The sequence below is a fragment of the Balaenoptera borealis genome, assembly GCF_965194805.1.
Source record: "Balaenoptera borealis genome assembly, chromosome: 5".
NCBI classification, from domain to species: Eukaryota; Metazoa; Chordata; class Mammalia; order Artiodactyla; family Balaenopteridae; genus Balaenoptera; species Balaenoptera borealis.
Genome location: NC_138862.1, coordinates 100009176 through 100029498, shown reverse-complemented (window position 1 = coordinate 100029498; position 20323 = coordinate 100009176). Strand labels below are relative to the sequence as shown.

The 20323-nt window shown below is 32.7% G+C and overlaps 1 protein-coding gene across 1 annotated transcript in view; it reads right to left on the bottom strand.

Annotated features, from left to right (window-relative positions):
• The window catches only part of BCHE (butyrylcholinesterase), an 87053-nt gene extending 67402 nt beyond the window's left edge, over positions 1-19651 (bottom strand). The window contains exons 1-2 of the mRNA XM_082394035.1: positions 15652-19651; positions 8020-9544 (exon numbers count right to left, since the gene is read on the bottom strand). Coding sequence (XP_082250161.1) covers positions 8020-9544; positions 15652-15766 — 1640 coding nt within the window. The 5' untranslated portion in view covers positions 15767-19651. The remainder of the gene's footprint in view (positions 1-8019; positions 9545-15651) is intronic.
• Positions 19652-20323: the final 672 nt, after the last annotated feature.

The following is a 20323-nucleotide window of genomic DNA, read 5'->3' as shown; positions in this document are numbered from 1 at the left end:
TAAGAGTTCTAGGATACAGAAGAAACTAGAATCTGTGAGACAAGTCTCCCTGCAGATCTTTGGCTGAGTCTTGGGCTAAATATGTACAAGATGAGAGTATGAGAGGCTAAACAGGGAGAAGATGCTGCAGGGCTGAGAGCAGAAAAGAGATGGGAAAACTGGAAAGTGAATAACTATTATAATGTTGTCAACACTTTTGTTTTCATCTCATTAATACTCAGTCCAGCTGAGTGGAAAGTTATAACTTGGGAATGAAGAGACTCAGTCTATCCCCATCCTAATAGACACTTAAACCAAGTAACTGTAATATCCTCAGTGACAACGGACATTGGAGTTTAAGTCTTGCCAAGTTAGAGGGTTTATAAAATATCTTGGGCCTTTCATGGATTCACTCTAACAAAATATAAAACCAAGCCTATACACATTTGAGAAAAATTCAAGTCTATACACATCCCTTAATTGAACTGCCTAGTAAAATTAAAAACAAACAGACAAACAAACATTATTCCACGGAAACGTACATTCTTCAGAAGAGCCTAAAACAATATAGAATTTCTACTCATATCATCCACAAAGTCTAGTACAAATTTGAAAATTTCGAGACATGCAAAGAAATAGGAAAACAGAAAATGAACCCGTGAAACAGATATTGGATGAGCAAACAAAACCTTAAGGCAGCTATTTTAAGTATGTTCAAGAACTTAAAGAATAATATCTTTAAATAGAAAACAGGGAGGAACTCAGAAAAATAATGAAACTACTGAAAAAAATTAGATCTGAATACTAATAAGTGAAATAAAAAAATCATTGGGTAAGTTCAACCACAGATTGAAGAAGATAGAAGAGTCATTGAGCTTGCAGAGAAACTAATTTAAAAATGTACCTAATTTGAAAAACAGAAGCAAAACTGAAGACAAGGGAAGAATAGAAACGAAACTGAGTTGTTTGTAGTGAGGTGGATGAACCTAGAGTCTGTCATACAGAGTGAAGTAAGTCAGAAAGAGAAAAATAAATACCGTATGCTAACGCATATATACAGAATCTAAAAACACGGTACTGATGAACCTAGTGGCAGGGCAGGAATAAAGACACAGACATAGAGAACAGACTTGAGGACATGTAGGGGGAAGGGGAAGCTGGGACGAAGTGAGAGAGTAGCACTGACATATATACACTACCAAATGTAAAATGGATAGCTAGTGGGAAGCTACTGCATAGCACAGGGAGATCAGCTCAATGTTTTGTGATGACCTTAAGAGATGGGATAGGGAGGATGGGAGGAAGGCTCAAGAGGGAGGGGATATGGGGATATATGTATGTATATGGCTGATTCACTTTGTTGTAGAACAGAAACTAACACAGTATTGTGAAACAATTATACTCCAATAAAGATATATTAAAAATAAATAAATAAAATAGAAAACAAAAGAATCTAATTTGAAAAACTGAAGCGAAACTGAAGAAAAGGGAACAGAACCTTAGAGACCTGTGGAACAAAATTCAATAGTCTAGTGCATGTATATTTGGAGTTCTTGAAGGAGATAAGAGTGAGAATGGGGCAGAAGGAATATTTGATGGAATACTGACACAAAATTTCTCAAATGTAACATTGAAAATCACCAGGAAGAATCTTAGTAAACACCAGGCCAAAACAAAACAAAACTCCTAACCAAAGAAATCACATTTGGAAACATCATGAACAAACTATTGAAACCAAAGATAAACAGAAAATTTTGAAATCAACCAGAGGAAACATTTTTTTTTTAATTGTATACAGTGGACAATCGTATGAATAAAGGCTCACTTTACATCAGAACTGAAGAGATAAGAAGAAAATGAAACAGGGCTTTAAACTGATAAAAGAAAAAAAGATCAAACCAGAATTCTATCTTCTTAAAAAATATATCATTCAATTGAAGCAAAATAAAGGTATTTTCAGATTAAAAAAAGCTGAGGACATTTGTAACTAGCCAAACTGCCGATGAGAAATCCTGAAGGATGTTCTTCAGCACAAAGGGAAATGATGTCAGATAAGAAGTAGAATCCACAAGAAAGAGTAAAGAACACTGGAAATGGTATATACATGAGTAAACATAAAAGAATATTTTTTCTTTTCTTTTATGAATTTATATTAATATAACTAATCATTTAAAGAAAATAAAATTTTATGAGGGACTTTATATTATACATTGTATAAACATATGACAACAATATAAAAAACATGGAGGACAATAAATGAAACTATACTGTTAGTTTCTTACATTTGTGAAGTAGTAAGCGTGAAATGGAAAATAGGAAGCATGAATTGTTTAGAAAGTGGGAAATGTCAATGGCAAAGTGTTAAGTGGTTCAGTATTAACTCTAAGTAGATAGTTATAAGTTAAAGAAACAATTGTTAGCATTAAGACAAATACTGGGGAAAAAATTAAAGGCAAACTAAAATATCTGTTTAAAAATAAAATCAAATAAAACACTAAATTAATGCAGAAAAAAGCTGAAAAGGAGCAATAAGAAGGATGGATTAAAAATAGCAAGGTGGTACCAGAAAACTACTAGAGCTAATCAATGAATTTGGTGAAGTTGCAGGATATAAAATTAATGCACAGAAATCTCTTGCATTCCTATACACTAATGATGAAAAATCTGAAAGAGAAATTAAGGAAACACTCCCATTTACCATTGCAGCAAAAAGAATAAAATACCTAGGAATAAACCTACCTAAGGAGACAAAAGACCTGTATGCAGAAAATTATAAGGCACTGATGAAAGAAATCAAAGATGATACCAACAGATGGAGAGATATACCATGTTCTTGGATTGGAAGAATCACTATTGTGAAAATGACTATACTACCCAAAGCAATCTACAGATTCAATGCAATCCGTATCAAATTACCAATGGCATTTTTTATGGAACTAGAACAAAAAATCTTAAAATTTGTATGGAGACACAAAATATCCCGAATAGCCAAAGCAGTCTTGAGGGAAAAAAATGGAACTGGAGGAATCAGACTCCCTGACTTCAGACTATACTACAAAGCTACAGTAATCAAGGCAATATGGTACTGGCCCAAAAACAGAAACAGAGATCAATAGAACAAGATAGAAAGCCCAGTGATAAACCCACACACCTATGGTCAACTAATCTATGACAAAGGAGGTAAGGATATACAATGGAGAAAAGACAGTCTCTTCAATAAGTGGTGCTGGGAAAACTGGACAGCTACATGTAAAAGAATGAAATTGGAACACTCCCTAACACCATACACAAAAATAAACTTTTGACATAAATCACAGCAAGATCTTTTTTGATCCACCTCCTAGAGTAATGGAAATAAAAACAGAAATAAACAAATGGGACCTAATGAAACTTCAAAGCTTTTGCACAGCAAAGGAAACCATAAACAAGACGAAAAGGCAACACTCAGAATGGTACAAAATATTTGCAAATGAATCAATGGACAAAGGATTAATCTCCAAAATATAGAAACAGCTCCTGCAGCTCAATATTAAAAAAAACAAACAACCCAATCCAAAAATGGGCAGAAGACCTAAATAGACATTTCTCCAAAGAACACATACAGATGGCCAAGAAGCACGTGAAAAGCTGCTCAACATCACTAATTATTAGAGAAATGCAAATCACAACTACAAAGAGGTGTCACCTCACACAAGTTAGAATGGGCATCAACAGAAAATCTACAAACAACAAATGCTGGAGAGGGTGTGGAGAAAACGGAACCCTCTTGCACTGCTGGTGGGAATGTAAATTGATACAGCCATTATGGAGAACAGTATGGAGTTTCCTTAAAAATCTAAAAATAGAATTACCATATGATCCAGCAATCCCACTACTGGGCATATACCCAGAGAAAACCATAATTCAAAAAGACACAGGCACCCCAATGTTCATTGCAGCACTATTTACAATAGCCTGGTCATGGAAGCAACCTAAATGCCCAGCGACAGACGAATGGATAAAGAAGATGTGGTGCATATATACAATGGAATATTACTCGGCCATAAAAAGGAACAAAATTGGGTCATTTGTTGAGACGTGGATGGATCTAGAGACTGTCATACAGAGTGAAGTAAGTCAGAAAGAGAAAAACAAATATCATATATTAACGCTTATATGTGGAACCTAGAAAAATGGTACAGATGAACTGGTTTGCAGGGCAGAAATTGAGACACAGATGTAGAGAACAAATGTATGGACACCAAGGGGGGAAAGCAGCGGGGGGGTGGGGATGGTGGTGTGGCGAATTGGGCAATTGGGATTGACATGTATACACTGATGTGTATAAAATTGATGACTAATAAGAACCTGCTGTATAAAAAAATAAATTAAATAAAATTCAAAAATTCAAAAAAAAAGAGAAGAAAATCATAGCAAGGTGGTAGATTTAAACAAAAACATATTGACAATTACATTAACTATCAAATGGATTAATCACACCAACTGTAAGAAAGGGTTTTTTTTTTTTTTTTTTTTAAATAGGTGGGTTGGAGTAAACAGATGGAACAAAATATGTTATGTAAATGTAAGCATGGGAAACTTGATGTATCTATCTTAATATTAGGCAAAGTCAACTTCAGGACAGAGACATTTCATAAAGATAAAACAGTCAATTAATCAGGACTACATAATCCTAAATGTACATGGAATTTATAGTATAGATTTAAAATATTAAAAGGAAAATTAGCAGAACCAAATGGAGAAATAAAAAATACCATAGTTATAGTCCAAGATGTTAATACCTTTCTCTCAGTATTTAAAACAAGTAGGCAAAAAATACTAGTAAGACTATTAGAAGACCTGAGCAACCATGAACTAATTAATCTACAGAACACACCATACCAAATAATTGAAGAACACACATTCTTTTCAAGAGCACATAAGATAATCACCCATAAGGATCATATGCTGGGTCATAATATAATTCTCAATACATTTCAAAGGGAAAAATCTTACAGAGTATAGTCTCTTACTAGAACTGAATTAAATTAGAAATCCACAACAAGATATCTAGAAATTACCCAAATAGCTGGAAGTTAAACAATAGACTACTAAACAACCCACTGGCAAAATAAAATATCACAAAGAAAAATTCAAAATTATTTTGAACTTAATCCTAATGAGAAATACAATATATACTAAACGTATTATTTAAGGAGAAAAATTCATTAAAACATTTTATGAACCATGAACTGGAAAACTCATTTTCCTGGATGATTATTACAGCGCTCAGTTCTACTTTTTTACTTTCTTGATGTGTCATTTTGGGGTTATATGGAAGTAAAATCCTGCAGTTTCCCAGTCTTGGCATTACTGACCTTTGGAATGAATAATTCGCTGTTGTGGGGGGCTGTCGTGTGCATTTTAAGATGTTTAGCAGCACTCCCAGCCTCTACCTTGCTAGTAGCACCCCAACTCCAGACATTGTTAAATGTCCCCGGTATGGGGAATAGAGGGGAACCAAGGGGGAGAATCTCCCTGGGATGAGAACATCAAACATCATGTTTGTGGTCCAATAAATATGGGTGGATTTCCAAACCTAACGCTTAAATCAACTTTGTTTCCATGGAGTTTAATCATTCTAAACTTCTGTATATATTCATAGGTATACTTTGAAAACAGATAATGCACACCAGGAGATTAAAATTATGTTTGCCATCAAGTCAAATCTCAACACATATGACATGTTATTATCTGTTCAACTGTGCAAACGTGGACTCTAAAGAAACTCACTGACCGAAATGACATCTTGTTATGGCTGAACTTCTTTAAAAAGTTTAATTTTTATGGTTTACAATCTTGTTTATATGAATTTATCATTATAATTAAAAAGTGTCAACCTTTATTTATTTCCCATTAAAATATGCTAATCATAGAAGGAGATTAGGATTAAACAATCTATTATTCTATTAATTGTCAAATATTCTCTTCTTTGACCTGTTGCTATCTGTGTACCATAAATATGACCTTTACCACATCTGGTTCTCAGTGTTCCCAATTGTGAAATAAGAAAATATAAATTTCTTGATAATTTAAACATGCAAAATATGAAGTCCTTTAAAAATTTACAGGCATCAATTATTTGAAGAAATATTGATATTTCCCTTAAGTTCCCTTAATATTCCCCTTTAGTTATGTATAATCTCTAGAATTGCCAGAAAGAATTAAAAAACATATTCAGATGATTTAATATGGATAGAGCCTTGAGGGAGAGAACAGAATGAAATATACGTAATTCTAATGCAGCTCTAGAAATAAGATGATCCTTCTTAAGCAGAAATTTAGACTGATGTTGAGAAGGTGTAAGATATTGCACAGCTACAGATAATATAATAACAGATAATATAATAGCCTACATATCTTGAAAAAAAATTTTTTTACCCATACTAGCTTTTACCTGCTTTCACTGAATCATTAACCAAATATTGGTAAGTGTGACATATACTAATATCAGTACTTTAATGAGTATCCAATAAAACCACACGTTCTCTTTCAAGAAGCTAGTCTTAGTCTAGTTTAGGAGGCTCAGAATACAATAAAAGATAGGATTTAGACACGTGACAGTCAATGGCTTCTGTGAGAGTGAAAAAGGGGTCTGAGGGAATTACAACTCTAGGAGTTAAATACACATTGTATGAAACGTGTAGTCAGTCAAAACCTTAACAAAATAGTAGGACTTGTGTCATTAAAAAGGAGAGAGGTAAATGTTCTAAGCAGGGCACATAGCAAGAACAAGGCTCTAAGGCATAGTTAGGCTTGAAATCTTTGGTATTCATGAGATAACTTGTCTACCAAGCAACAAGGTGTTGGGGAGTACGGGTTGCAGCAAGATTATAGAAGCCTCTTAATGCCAGATGGAAGAGTTTTAGCTTTATACACAGTAAATAAGTATCAAAATTTTTGAGATGAATTATATCATACAAGTACTTTGTAGAAAGATACACACAGTAACATGGAGTACAATGAATTCCAAATGGAGGATGGAAAAGAAAACCAGAAAGCAAAATCATTCTCAACATTCTTTTCAATCGTAAAACACAGGACAACAAATTGGATTAATGCATCAATCGATTTGTGAGTTTCTGTAAGCACTTTTCAAAAAAAGAGATGCCCAAATTTCTATTCTTTTATTATTCTCATTGATACAAATTATTCCAATGTATAAAATTCAATTTGGGGTTACAAACAGTAAAAAAAAAAAAAAAATCTTATTTTTTATACACACAAAATATTAAAAAAATAGAATATATATTAAAAGAGATTATTTTCCTCTGACTATTGAAGACATACTATCACAATATTTATAATATATGAGGGAAAATATGTTCTTTTGTAACATCTCTGATTATGTAAGGTAATGTCATCCATATGACTACTCAAGTGTAAAACAGCTTAGCTGAACAAGATGACTCTTGTAGCTCTCGTTCAACACAGGTTACCTAAAAGCTCTGAACAAACATATTAGGGAATAAAAAACGTTGATAAAATGGCAAATTCTGTATTTTGAGTAATCTGAGGGCCAACCCTATCACCACCTTGCCCTTTGATTTTCTTGAGCAGGGATGTATTTCTTTGTGTATCAGATAACAATGTACTACTGCTTAAGAGCATGAGAAAAAGAGAGAGACTCCTAATCTCTCTTAAACCTGTGAACACTATAAACTTTCAGGCTTAATAACATGTCACAGTAATTTTAGTTCTCAAGGTAAACATCTATTTCTGTACAAACTTTGGTGAACATTGTTAAAGTACTTTGCAGTACTTTGGAAATGAAATCAGAAAATATTTTTCATAAAATTTCTTTGATTATTTCTTTTAAGCACTCTGATGCAAGGAACTGAAATGCAGTACATAATAAAAAACAAAACCAGCTTAAGGTATGAAGAGAATAAATAATCAAAATGTTTCTGTACCTTTAATGAAGTCTACACTGGAGACCAAGCAAAGTTAAGCAAAACAAAACAAAGCCAAACAAGAACAACTACAAAAATTGGCACTTACCCATATTTTGCAAAATTTGCCCAGCGTTTCATAATGGATCTACTCAAAATTTCCTCAGCTTTTGTGTAATTAACTCTTCTTTCCAGAGGCAAACCGAAGACAAATTCAATCTCATAACCATGCATCACTCCCATCCATTCTGGCCAAGGGAGTTTGGAGGATCGGTGTTCAAAATAGTAGAAAAAAGCATTGTTTCCCATATCTGAGAACTTTTTGGTGAACTCCAAGGCAGGGCATATGATATTATAATCCCCAACAACATCATCCAAGGCCTCACGGTAGTTTTCAGCTCTCTGATCATCTAACCAGTCCATGTAGTGGAAAAGGATCGATTCCTTTCCAAATTCACTCAATCCCGGAAAAAATATTTTTAAACCTTCTTGAAATTCTTTTCTAGTTATAATACTATTGTTATCTTTGCTGAAACCAGGAGCACCGTATACTAAAAATGCTGTCCCTTCATCTTTGTTAACACCCACCAAGATCTGGGTTTTTTTGAACTGTCCAAGTTGGAGTAGTGTGTCTGGCATGTCAGTGAGAAAATCACCATCCACAGTTGGACCAAAGTTTACTGACAAGAGCGTACCATAAGGGACAACAAATACTTCATTCAGAAGAATTTCCTGGGGATCTTTATTTCGAAGACATTTGATTATCTCAGTCTCATTTTCTCGAGAGCAACCAATAAATTTAGCTAAAGTCAATGTTCTGTTCCTAGCTTCATAAAGAGATGTCACTACCCAAGGGGAATTAGAGGATCCACTTTGCAGAATGGCTCTGGTAAACAATGGGTGGCTTCTAGGAGAAAGTAAATGAAGGCTAACTGAAGCTGCTCCTGCACTTTCTCCAAAGAGAGTTACACTCTTAGGATTTCCACCAAAGGCTGCTATATTTTTTTGGACCCACTGAAGGGCCAACTGTTGATCAAATAAGCCCGTGTTTCCTGGTGCCTCAGGATTTCCCGGTAAAGCTAAGAATCCTAGGGCACCCACCCTATAGTTCATTGAAACCACAATAACTCTTTCAGTCCGTGCCAGAAACTTGCCATCATAAACATGCAAAGATGATGTCCCAGTTTGAAAACCACCACCATAGATCCATACCATGACAGTAGCATTTTTAGGTTTAGGTGCTGGAATCCACACATTCAGATATAAACAGTCTTCACTGAGGTCAGTGTTCGGGTTCCACATCTCTGATCCAAGGAAGCCTGGGAAACTTTGATCTGTGTTCTGATAGCAAGAATTTGCATATTTTGTGGCATTCCAAATATTGGGCCACTTGGTCAAGGACTGTGGCTTTTTGAATCGAAGTCTACCAAGAGGTGGTTGTGCATAGGGGATTCCAAGAAAGGCTGTTACTGTGCCCCCAAGAACTGGCAAGTTCATCCCTCTGACTTTTCCATTCTTGGTGGTAATTATGACGTCTTCTTCAGTGTGTGACTTCCCAAAGAGCACCCAGAGCAGAAGAAACCGCAAGAGAAATCTGATGTATATGATTGTACCCTTGCTCTGCATATTGGTTTCTGCAAGAGAGATAAGCGGGAAGTTTTAACAGCCTCATGCATCTAGTATTATATTTTATTGATGATAATTAACTAAAATTTAGTAGTTCTTATCAATCCTATAAATTATGAAAACTAATAAATCTGTTACTGCTATAAAGACACGTAAAAAAACATAGAAAGTGGTTGGAGATATTTCAGTTTTCAATTTAGAAATAAATGAAATGGAAAAGGAGAAATTATTTCAATTTGGAAAGATTCGTTTTCAAACCTCTGTAAGAAAGATGTAGTTTTTTAAGGAGGAAATTTGTCCAAGGCATTAGTATATATATATATACTTCTTTACCATACACAGCACCACCAAAGGTGGCATTAAGTGGTAGTCTACTTAATGACAGATATAATAGATTAAATTTCTACCATAGTTAGAAGAGGAAATACAAGCTTATATAATCTCTGAAATATATACAGCTCTAATCATGGCTAGCTGGCTCTTGACAGTAGGTTAAGAACCTTTAAGGATCCTTAGACTTCTATTACTGCCTTTTTCTGTTTCCATGGTCCCTTCTGTGGTCCTTTTTGCCTAGTGGTTTCTTCCTCTATATAATTGTAGCCTATGGTCAGAAGAGAATTTGGACAAGCAATTCACAGAATGTGAAGTAACAAAAAAATACAGTAGTTGCCATTTTTCCTACAAATTGTGAAAACGAACAAATCTGCTACCACTATAAAGGCCTACGGGAAAAACTGGAAAGGGAAGACTGGATATATACCAGTTCCTCTGAAACTGAATAACCACGAAGGGCTTTTCTACCTGAATTATATTGTCAATGGAGATAACGTTAGATGTGGGAGAAGTAACTGACTTAGAAGAAATTTTACACGCAGGGATTACTCAACGCATGTCTGTTAATTTGTTAATTCATTAAAGCATGTGCAACTAGGGAGGTTAAATGTGCTAGCATGGTCAGATTTACTTGTATTTTGATAGTGGACGCGATGAGTGTAATAAGAGGATTAAAACTGAGAAATTACTGGGAAAAGTGGGGGAAGCAAAAGTAATCTTTGAGACCTATAAAATCATAACTATTTGGCATTTTATTAAATAATATTTATTAATGATATGAAGAGAACATTTGGGGAAATCAAATTTTCATTAAAAATTCATAATGCATACTTGAGTTTCTTTTAAATAAAAAAAAATTTAAATCGGATTCTGAAACTCCAAGTGGCAAAGAGGGACAGAAAAATGTAATGCAGATATCATTTGAAAGAACTAACATCTTTATATAACTAAAAGAAAAAAGAAAATCTGATTAAAACTGTCAAATACAAACACTGATTCTCATCCACATAACAATAGCAAAGGTCCATACATGTACAAAATATTTTTATTATGTTTTGATAGTGTAATAATAAGTCCAACCTATGTGTCCAAGAAGCTAATCCTGTGAGCACTGAGAATTTGTATTAGTCTTTTTATTCTACTTTTTAAATTAAATTGTCTTAGAAGGCAGAGATTAAGGCACTATCTATGGTGATAACTGTCTCAGATCTACGATTCTCACAGTTAATCAGCCTCATTCACCACTGCTCATAGGACAGCTAGTGATCAACAAGTATTTTTTCATCCCCTAAAATATCTGAATAAACTAGTCCATTGTGTATACTATTTTGTTCAGTGTCTAGTATTTATAGATATATCTCCATCTATACCTCTATCTCTGCCTCTATTTCTGCCTCTATCTTTGTCTATGTTTATGGCTAGGTCTATATCTATATATTTATATCTAATTCTACTGATGTCCATATGTTTATGCATATATATACATATATATTTATACATAATGATTGTTATAAGGTTTAAAAAAATCAAACCATGAGATTAATTTTTATGCTCTCAATTTTTTTTTTTTTTTAAATAAATTTATTTATTTATTTTTGGCTGCATTGGGTCTTTGTTGCGGGCTTTCTCTAGTTACGGCGAGCGGGGGCCACTCTGCGCTGCGGTGCGTGGGCCTCTCATTGCGGTGGCCTCTCTTGTTGTGGAGCACGGGCTCTAGGCACGTGGGCTTCAGTAGTTGTGGTGCACGGGCTTAGTTGCTCCACGGCATGTGGGATCTTCCCGGACCAGGGCTCGAACTTGTGTCCCCTGCATTGGCAGGTGGACTCTTAACCACTGCGCCACCAGGGAAGTCCCTATGTTCTCAATTTTGATACAACTGAATTTGTGCTAATACCAATAAAATATATTATTGAAGTATATAATATTTTAACACTATGTATATACTATTATAAAATTTAACTATTATTATAATCATAACAAAAATGCAATTTATCTTCTAAAAATAATAAGTAAATAAAATGTCATAATAATATAAAGTTTCCTGTAAAGTTGACACTTATTAATAAAATTTTATATTTCTGAGAGTTAGGAGTTTTAGAGACACTGCTACCACATACCACAGTTGTGTGGTTTTTTTTTCTTCCTTCTGATAATTCCTAAGACATTTCTTCTAAATAAATGGAGGAGGGCATTTGGAAGAAAGCAAAGTGCTGTGATAGATTTTTTTTCATTTTTAAAAACTTGCTTTAGAAAGGAAAAGGAATTAAGATACAAAGCTGGTTTATTCTAAGCTGCATCTCAACAAATAAATTGCAGCTTCTTTGGTTGGACTCATTCCTGCCTTTGGTCTAGCTCAATCAATGTATTCTGAGTCTAATAAAGACAATCATTTTTTATTTTGGTTTTATATAAATCTTATTTTGTCTTTTAAACCACAAAACAAATCCTAATAATTTTTGCTTTCTGACATTTTTCAAACTTTCATTCTATTGTTTATTAATTTTATTGCACAGCAAATATAAAATTACTACCAAAATTCTGGTTTTGTATGTAATTAATAAATATAATAATTTTCATTGCACGTGTTATGAAAGGCTGCTATAACATCTAAAAGGTTGTATTATCATCCCCATGTCATTTAGTTTGATTTATACTACTACTTCTTGTATGTTTTTATTTATATTTTGTGCTGAGTAGAACTTAATGTTATATAATATGATTTATATGAATAATAACTTGCTTTTTCAACAATGATATCTGTGAGTCATCACCTTGGTATTAGTAATACAAGTACTTACACCTTGTAATTGTAAATAATGTAATTAGTAACATTCAAAAAATCATTGTAAGCCTGTGTTTATTGCAAGAATGGCAATATAATTCCAATTCACTTTCATGGTACCTGTTGTAGTGTATTATATACCATATTATTAAATCTAGGTTTTAATAGGAAAATATGCTTATGTTCACATACTCACTGTTAGCATAGGCTAGTGTTTTTTTATATTTAGCTGCAGTACTTTATTTAAGTAAGCATTACTTTGTTCTTTTCATAACCTGGTATTCTCTAGTCTCACATGTTGCACTGTGGTTTTACCATTAAGAGATGTTTATGTTTTTAATATATGTTATCACATGATTAAACAATCAAAAGAGAGACAAATACAAGAGACTAAGACATGTTATTACTCTATATCTCTAAGTCTTTATTAATAATTAAAATATTCAATAAAATTTCATTTATTTCCTCCTATACTTTCTGGTGCAAATTGACTACTGGCACATTAAATAATTTAAACTCTGAGAACACATAACATGTTTATCATAAAGAACGGGGTAAAGTTTTATACCAAGGACAACTAAATATCTGAATTTAGATCAATTAACTTATTGTAATAATCTTTAATATTTGATTAAAAGACGGAGGTTTTGTTTGGAATTGCAAAAGAGAATGGATGGGAGTGGGAAGAGAGAAAAACCTGAAAGACAATTAATACTACAGTGTTCCAAGTTTATCAAATGCTCCAGAATATCAAAATCTACTGGTAATTTTGGGAAAATATTCTAAACTTAAAAAAATTTTTTTTAATTAAAAAAAGGTAAAAAATAATTTCCTTCTTTTTGCATTCTTAATTCAATTTTGAAAGTGTCAAAATTCCTTGACTGATTTTTAAAATATATAAGGTTATGCTATAAAATATGGGTGCAATCAAATTATTGATATAAAGAGCTATTTATTTGCCATATATTTGCCATAATTGGATATCAACCAAATTTTCAAAATAATTGGCCAGTCAAGGACTTCTTAAAGGATGGTCATGCAAAAATTGATAATAGTTTTCTCTGAATGTAATTTTCCTGTCTTTTAAAAAGTTTTATTAGAATATATATTTCTGTATAAAAATAGACTGTTAAAATGGTGGGGAAAGAGCCATCTAGAAAATATGATCTAGAACAAGTGCCACTAAAATGTATTTAGTTCAATTAAAACAACTGAGCCTTTATACCAAACCTAAAGAGCTTGTATTGTTGTAGGCTAAGTGAAGTGGGGAACTGAGGAAGTCTGTTTATAAATAGACTATACCACTGTCTTTCAGGGACCCTTCAGATACCAAATAGGCATTAAAAGGATGTGTATACATAGAAGACACTATATTAGGTATGAGAAACAGATCTGTAACTGTCCTCAATCAGGAAGAACATCCACAAACTTCTCATTGTGTGAACAATTTGAACATTTAATATTAGAGAGATATCTTGGGTCTCCTTTGAAAGTTCAATCTGTTCTTAGGTTGACATCTATCCAATTATAATTCTCCAACGTTTGAAACAGTTTAGTTTTGATAAGAATTAGCAGATTTTGGCATGAAAGCATTAAAATGAAGACAGCATACAATTTAAGTATATATTATTAATTGTTACCAAGAAATAAATCAAAGCACAAACTAAATTTGTAACTAAGATATCATTTGCTAAGATATTATTAGCTTATTATATTATTAGCTTATATATTATTATTATTATATTATATTATATTATTAGCTTATATTCTAAAAACTGAAATGTGGAGTAGATCCCAAATATTTTCTTGCATTTAAAGAAGCAGGACATTAAAAACAAACAACAACAGGTTTAGGAGAATAAAACAGAACTTTGCAAATCCAATTAGAAATTTAGTTTGCTTCCAAAAGGTCACGTTATTTCAAATACACTGAGAATTCTAAAGATGTCATTTAAAGTAAAAGTCACTCTTTAAAAGCTCATGCATATCCTTAAACAAAGTAACTATTTATATAAGTGAAATGTAATATTTATCATAGATATGAGATAGCTTATATTATGGAAGCATTACACAGCTTAATGACAGTAACTCCTAATTGAGTTTATTATCATGCACTATCTTCATAAAAATTTGGAAGAGATAACTTTAATTTTTTTTAATTACAAATAAAAATCATAAATAATGAAATAATTTTGCTCACATTTCAGTTTACTTTTAATCATTCATATATTTTATACTCAATGCTTAATTCTCTGGTTAAACAAGAACTGGTATCAAAATAAAGGTAGATTACAAAATCATAGGATGAGCAGAAAGTCAATATTTGCTTATTATTTCCATAATAATAAAATAATAGCAAATGTAAAATATTTTGCTATAAACACACATATTAAAAGAAAAAAAAACAAACAGGGAAAATGGGACAAAAGTTTGTAAATCAAATCGGGAAATAGATTTTTCCTTTTAGAGAAAAGAAACTTAGACTTTTTCTTTGCCAATTGATATTGTTAAAGTTTCAGATGACAAAATGTTAAGTACCCTGTAGAGCCAGACAATAACTATTCATTTCAAACCACTTTAAAAAAAGAAAAAACTAGAGAGTAAGACTGGTCAAAAAACACTTTTGTTACTCTTTTAAGGAGAAATTCACTAAACAGTGCATTTAAGGGTAAAACACAGCATAAAGTGTTTTCCCTTAGAGGGTGCATTAAGAACATATATTACAGTGATTCCACAAGTGCTACGGTCCTTTATACAAAGTTGAATAAATTCATTATTTCCTTAGCAGTTAAATGGCCGCAGTCTGCGTTCCCTGAATAATCGGAAGATTTGATGTATGTGGCTGCTCCCTTACTTCATCTATCCCATTTGCAGTGACTGTCTCCCACAGAGCACCAAAGGGGCACAGCAAACACGTGAAGGGCTCACGTTCCTCCCACAGAATGAGCTTCACAGTAACTTGCATCTCTAACAGGAAGATGTAAATTCAGAGCAACTTACCCGACTCACTGCAATGAAGATGATAAAGTTTGCAAGGAATGGAAATCATATAATACCTCAGGGAAATGCAGTAAGCAGCTTCTGCTCCAGCCTGCAAATTGGACTGCACTGACATTACAATCAACTGTTACTGACAAAGCTCGCGAGAGTTGGCAGCTGCAACTTGATCTAGAGGCAGCCAGTCTTTACTTTCTGACATCTGTTCAGAGGCTAATTGTATGAATGCAATAGTGATTCATTTACAGAAGTATTACCGGCGTCATGCTTTACGATTGCAGGCGCTCATCTAACAGTGAAGAAAAAAAAGACACAGAGCTTCTTTAACAGACGCTGAAATTGAACAGCAAATACACAGGTTATTTTTGTTTGTTTTCTTAAACACTACCAGAACTTTTAAGATTTTTTTTCTCCTTTAAGGAATATACATTTTTCTTATGCTTGTTTTGATTTAAAGATATACATGTTGCTTTAAAGAAATGCTGTTATTGAAATCTTTGTACCTTCAATCCGTGGCAATCATGGAGCTATAAAGGAGCGTAAAAGATTAAATAGGAAACTAATTACTCTGTAGATAAAGCTATGAAAATCAAAAGACTAGTTATATACACGAAAAAAAAAAAAAAGGCTAGTTATATGAATGAATGAATGTCTCTGATATGTATGTCCTTCCAGCTCCCACACCCCAACACTCATTTAAGTCATACAGATCTCAGCGTTGGTAATTTCCTAATCGGCGACCCTGCAAGCAGTCAAGTGTAATGAGAAGCCACAGATTTTCTGGTTGAGACAAGGAAAATAAAATACAATGAACAATCAGCACTAAACTTTATAGAAAAACACATTTGTCAGCTGAAAGGATGTATTTATGTCTTTCAACCTTATCTTCTTTGACTTAGATATTTGGGAAAATGAAAAGACAAAATACAAAAAAAAAACTTCTTATAAACTGCTTAATGCCTGACTTCTCAATGCAGTTATATTCTTTATCTCCCTCAAATGATCACTTTCACTTTTAAATCTCTCATCTTGGGGCTTACTATGGACTAATCAGTAGGCATGTGATTGTGGATAAGCCCATTTTTTATTTTTAAAACATGGTGTTTAAAATTTCAAACATGCAAAGGTAAGAACTGTCATTTGTTATTAACACTACTCTGTGCCAGTCATTGTAATTGACAGTTTACATAAATTATTTTATTTTACTCCAACAAAATATATGAATTAATATATGAATTAATATGAATTCCAGTGTATGAATTAAATATTATTAATCACATTTTCAGATGAGGACACTAAGGCTTTTAAAGATCAGAAACTTGGCTATATATATCCTACCACTAGTAAGAGTTGGAATCAGAATTTTAACCTAGATTTGTCTGATGTCATTCCATGTCAACTGTTTCCAAGATAATGACCACTTTGGTCTTTTAAAATGATCTTTTCTGGGAAAATTTCTGCTTAGGAGGTATTTATTAGACAATGAAGTTCACAATCACAATGATTTATATTGTATTTAGAATATAGTTTATGTAATGACAACCTAGCAACACAAAAGTTACAGAGTATATGGTCTAAAAGGAGAAAAAGATTTTTTCAAAGGTGGTACACTGATAATCATGCACTGGATAGTAACGCGATGGCGTTTCTGTTTAAAATGTAGTCATTCTGGTGGCCCATGTGAAAGAGAGTTCATTGGTTTAACATGTGATTTTTTTTAATCCAAACGTCAAAATTCTTCTCTCCAACACAGCTCCACTGCACTGTTCTCTGTGCTGGCATGTGGTTGGTCTTATTCTCAAATCCTGCAACTATACCATAATTTGTTGCACCGTTTGTTACTTATATGATGATAATAATAATTTGCATACACTACTATTTGTAAACACTGTTCTAAGCCTTTGAATACATTAACTCTTTTAAAACTCAAAACCATCTTTTAAGTAAGTACCATTATTATCCCTATTTTATGGTTGAGGAAATTTATCCACAAAGTGTTTTAGTAACTTACCAAGAATCATACAGGTAATAGAAGTATTATCTAATTTTTTAAATGTAAACACTTGCAATTGGCAGTTTTGCAACTTTCACTTGTTTTCTTAATTTATTTTCCCAGAAGTGGAATAACTGAACTTAACTAGTAGAATGTGGATTTTTTGTTTGTTTGTTTTTGCAATTTTATGAGGTTCTCAATAGACTGTGGAATAAGAAGAGGTTTCCAACAGTTCTGGCAAAAGGGAAAATGTTCTTAATAGCAATAAATCTGAACAAGTCTCTGGAGCCAAGAGACTAGACATTCATACCTGGATGTGGCAGGTGAGGTATTTAAAGGTAGATTTCTTGACAAATTTTAAAAGTGCCCAGCCCTGCAAGCAAAAAGAATTCTTTAAGAGTACGGCAACACCTAATATTGGAAGTGCCTGCAGGCAGTAGTATCAGTAAATGATAAAACAAAGATCTCTTGGAGTTAAGGGAGAGTGAATGACAGGGAGTCTGAAGTAGCCCTGTGTTATTTAGACCAGGATATAGGTATTTTGTGTAAAAAGTTCTGGAAAGAGGTTTATAAGCCCAAACAATTTGGTTACAGTCTAGATCACTAGACTCTAAGAAGATAATTAAAATCAATAACAAGCTACAGCTTCTGAGGAAATATGGTACCAAGCCCAATTTCATGGAAGGTGCAAAGACAAAAGAATCAAAGTAAGAAAATAAACTCTGAAACTAAATTATTCAGGGCTTGAGCAAAGAAAGAAGGAGAAACTCATTTTTTAAACATGAAAAAAGAGACAGAGAAGAAGAGCCCTTCTTTGTTTAAAATCTAATTTATTGAATAAGCTTAAATTTACTCTTACCAAGCACTTGATTAATCTTGGAGTTCTACTCTCAGAAAAAAATTCTACATTAGCATGCCACCAAATCAATCTTGGTGCTCTTTAAAAATCCTGGAGTGGGATATTTAAACTAACCTCCTATGTGAGACTGATTTGGGAAGTTCACAGGCCACACTGAGAGGCAGAGTCCTGGGGATTGGCTCATCAGGAAATTGTTATCATGTCATGTTTATGGTTTATCTTTTTTCTGCTATTTACTCATGTGCAATTTTGCCCTCTACTTTAGCTAATTTGGAAATGCATCAAATGTAATATTTTGTAGTCTACTTTCATATAACTAATGTTATCAAATATTTTTCTTCAACTTAATTTCATTGCCTGTATATTGATCTTTTTTATGGATGTACTATAATTTATCTAACTCTTTTTTTTTGTTGTAAAGGTAGATTGCTTTAAACTGATCATGGAAATAGTAATAAAAAAATGGGTGTAACAATTGTAGATATTTTTACACATTTCTGATTTTTTATGGAATAATTAAATCAGAATTGTTCAAAAGTTATGTACACTTTTATGGCTAAGACACATACCACCAACTACTTCCACAAAATATTATCAATTTGTATTCTCACTGGCAATCTAATGTGTCTCCTTTAGGTTCAAAAGACAGTTGACTATCATATATTTTCCTATTTTTCCATTTTGCTTGATAAAATATGACTTTATGTTTAATTCATTTGCTATTATTGTGATCAACCATATTTTCATGTGTTTATCAGTTTCCTGAAATATAACATTTTAATTTAGATATAATTTCTAATTATGGAAAACTTTCAAAACACTGTAAAGAACTCTCACTTACCCAGATTCACCACATGTAAATATTTTGACCCATTTTTAATATCATGTTCTCTTTCTTCATGAAAATGTGTATGATAATATAGGTATGTACATATATGTGACTATTATTTTTTCTGAGTTATCTCAGTGTTATTTGCAGGCATCATGTTTCTGTATCCCTAAACACTCCTTTAAGATCTATGGAAATCCACCTGCTGTAGACATAAGTGAATTTAATCAGCAGTCTGATAAATAGACTACAAAACTTAACAGCCCTGTTACTGGGGGATAAGTCTAATTTAGAAAATAAGGACAACTAATATATGTAGAAGGAATAATATGTTAGAAATGAAAATTTAACAAAAATTTAACAAATTTAAAATTTAACAAATTTTTAAATATTTAAAAATGAAAATTTAACAAATGAAAATTGGGTTGGGCAAGAATGAACAACTGGTATTAAAATCATTAAGTGTATGATTGATGGAGAACTAGATATTTGACATTCTTCAGAAATCACACATATTACATTCAGAATTTCATAACTTAAGCAGAGGGTCAAATTTGTATCATGTATGGTGGGGTCTATGGAATATTAGGCATACAACAGGACCTATTCCATCTGAAATGTTTTAAACTGAATTACATTTTTTATCAGCAAACTTTAAGATTTGACTTACACTTTATGTGAAATAGAGAAAATCAATGAACAAAATAAATTATATCACAATAAAGTAATCAGACAACTCCTGAAAGTGGGACATTCTGGCCTGGTCATTTCAACAAAACAGTGAAGAAAGTTTCTATACAAGACTGGGCAAGAGGTAAGGGACATGATCAGATTCAGTGCATGGTACAGATTAGGAATGGGTTTGTATATCAGAAAGGATATTTGGAGGGTCAGTTTGGAAATCTGAATAATTTCTGGCTATTAGATTAGATGAGAATAACTGTGGTGAAAATTCATGATTAAAAGAAGTACATAGCAGGACACTATGAAAAAC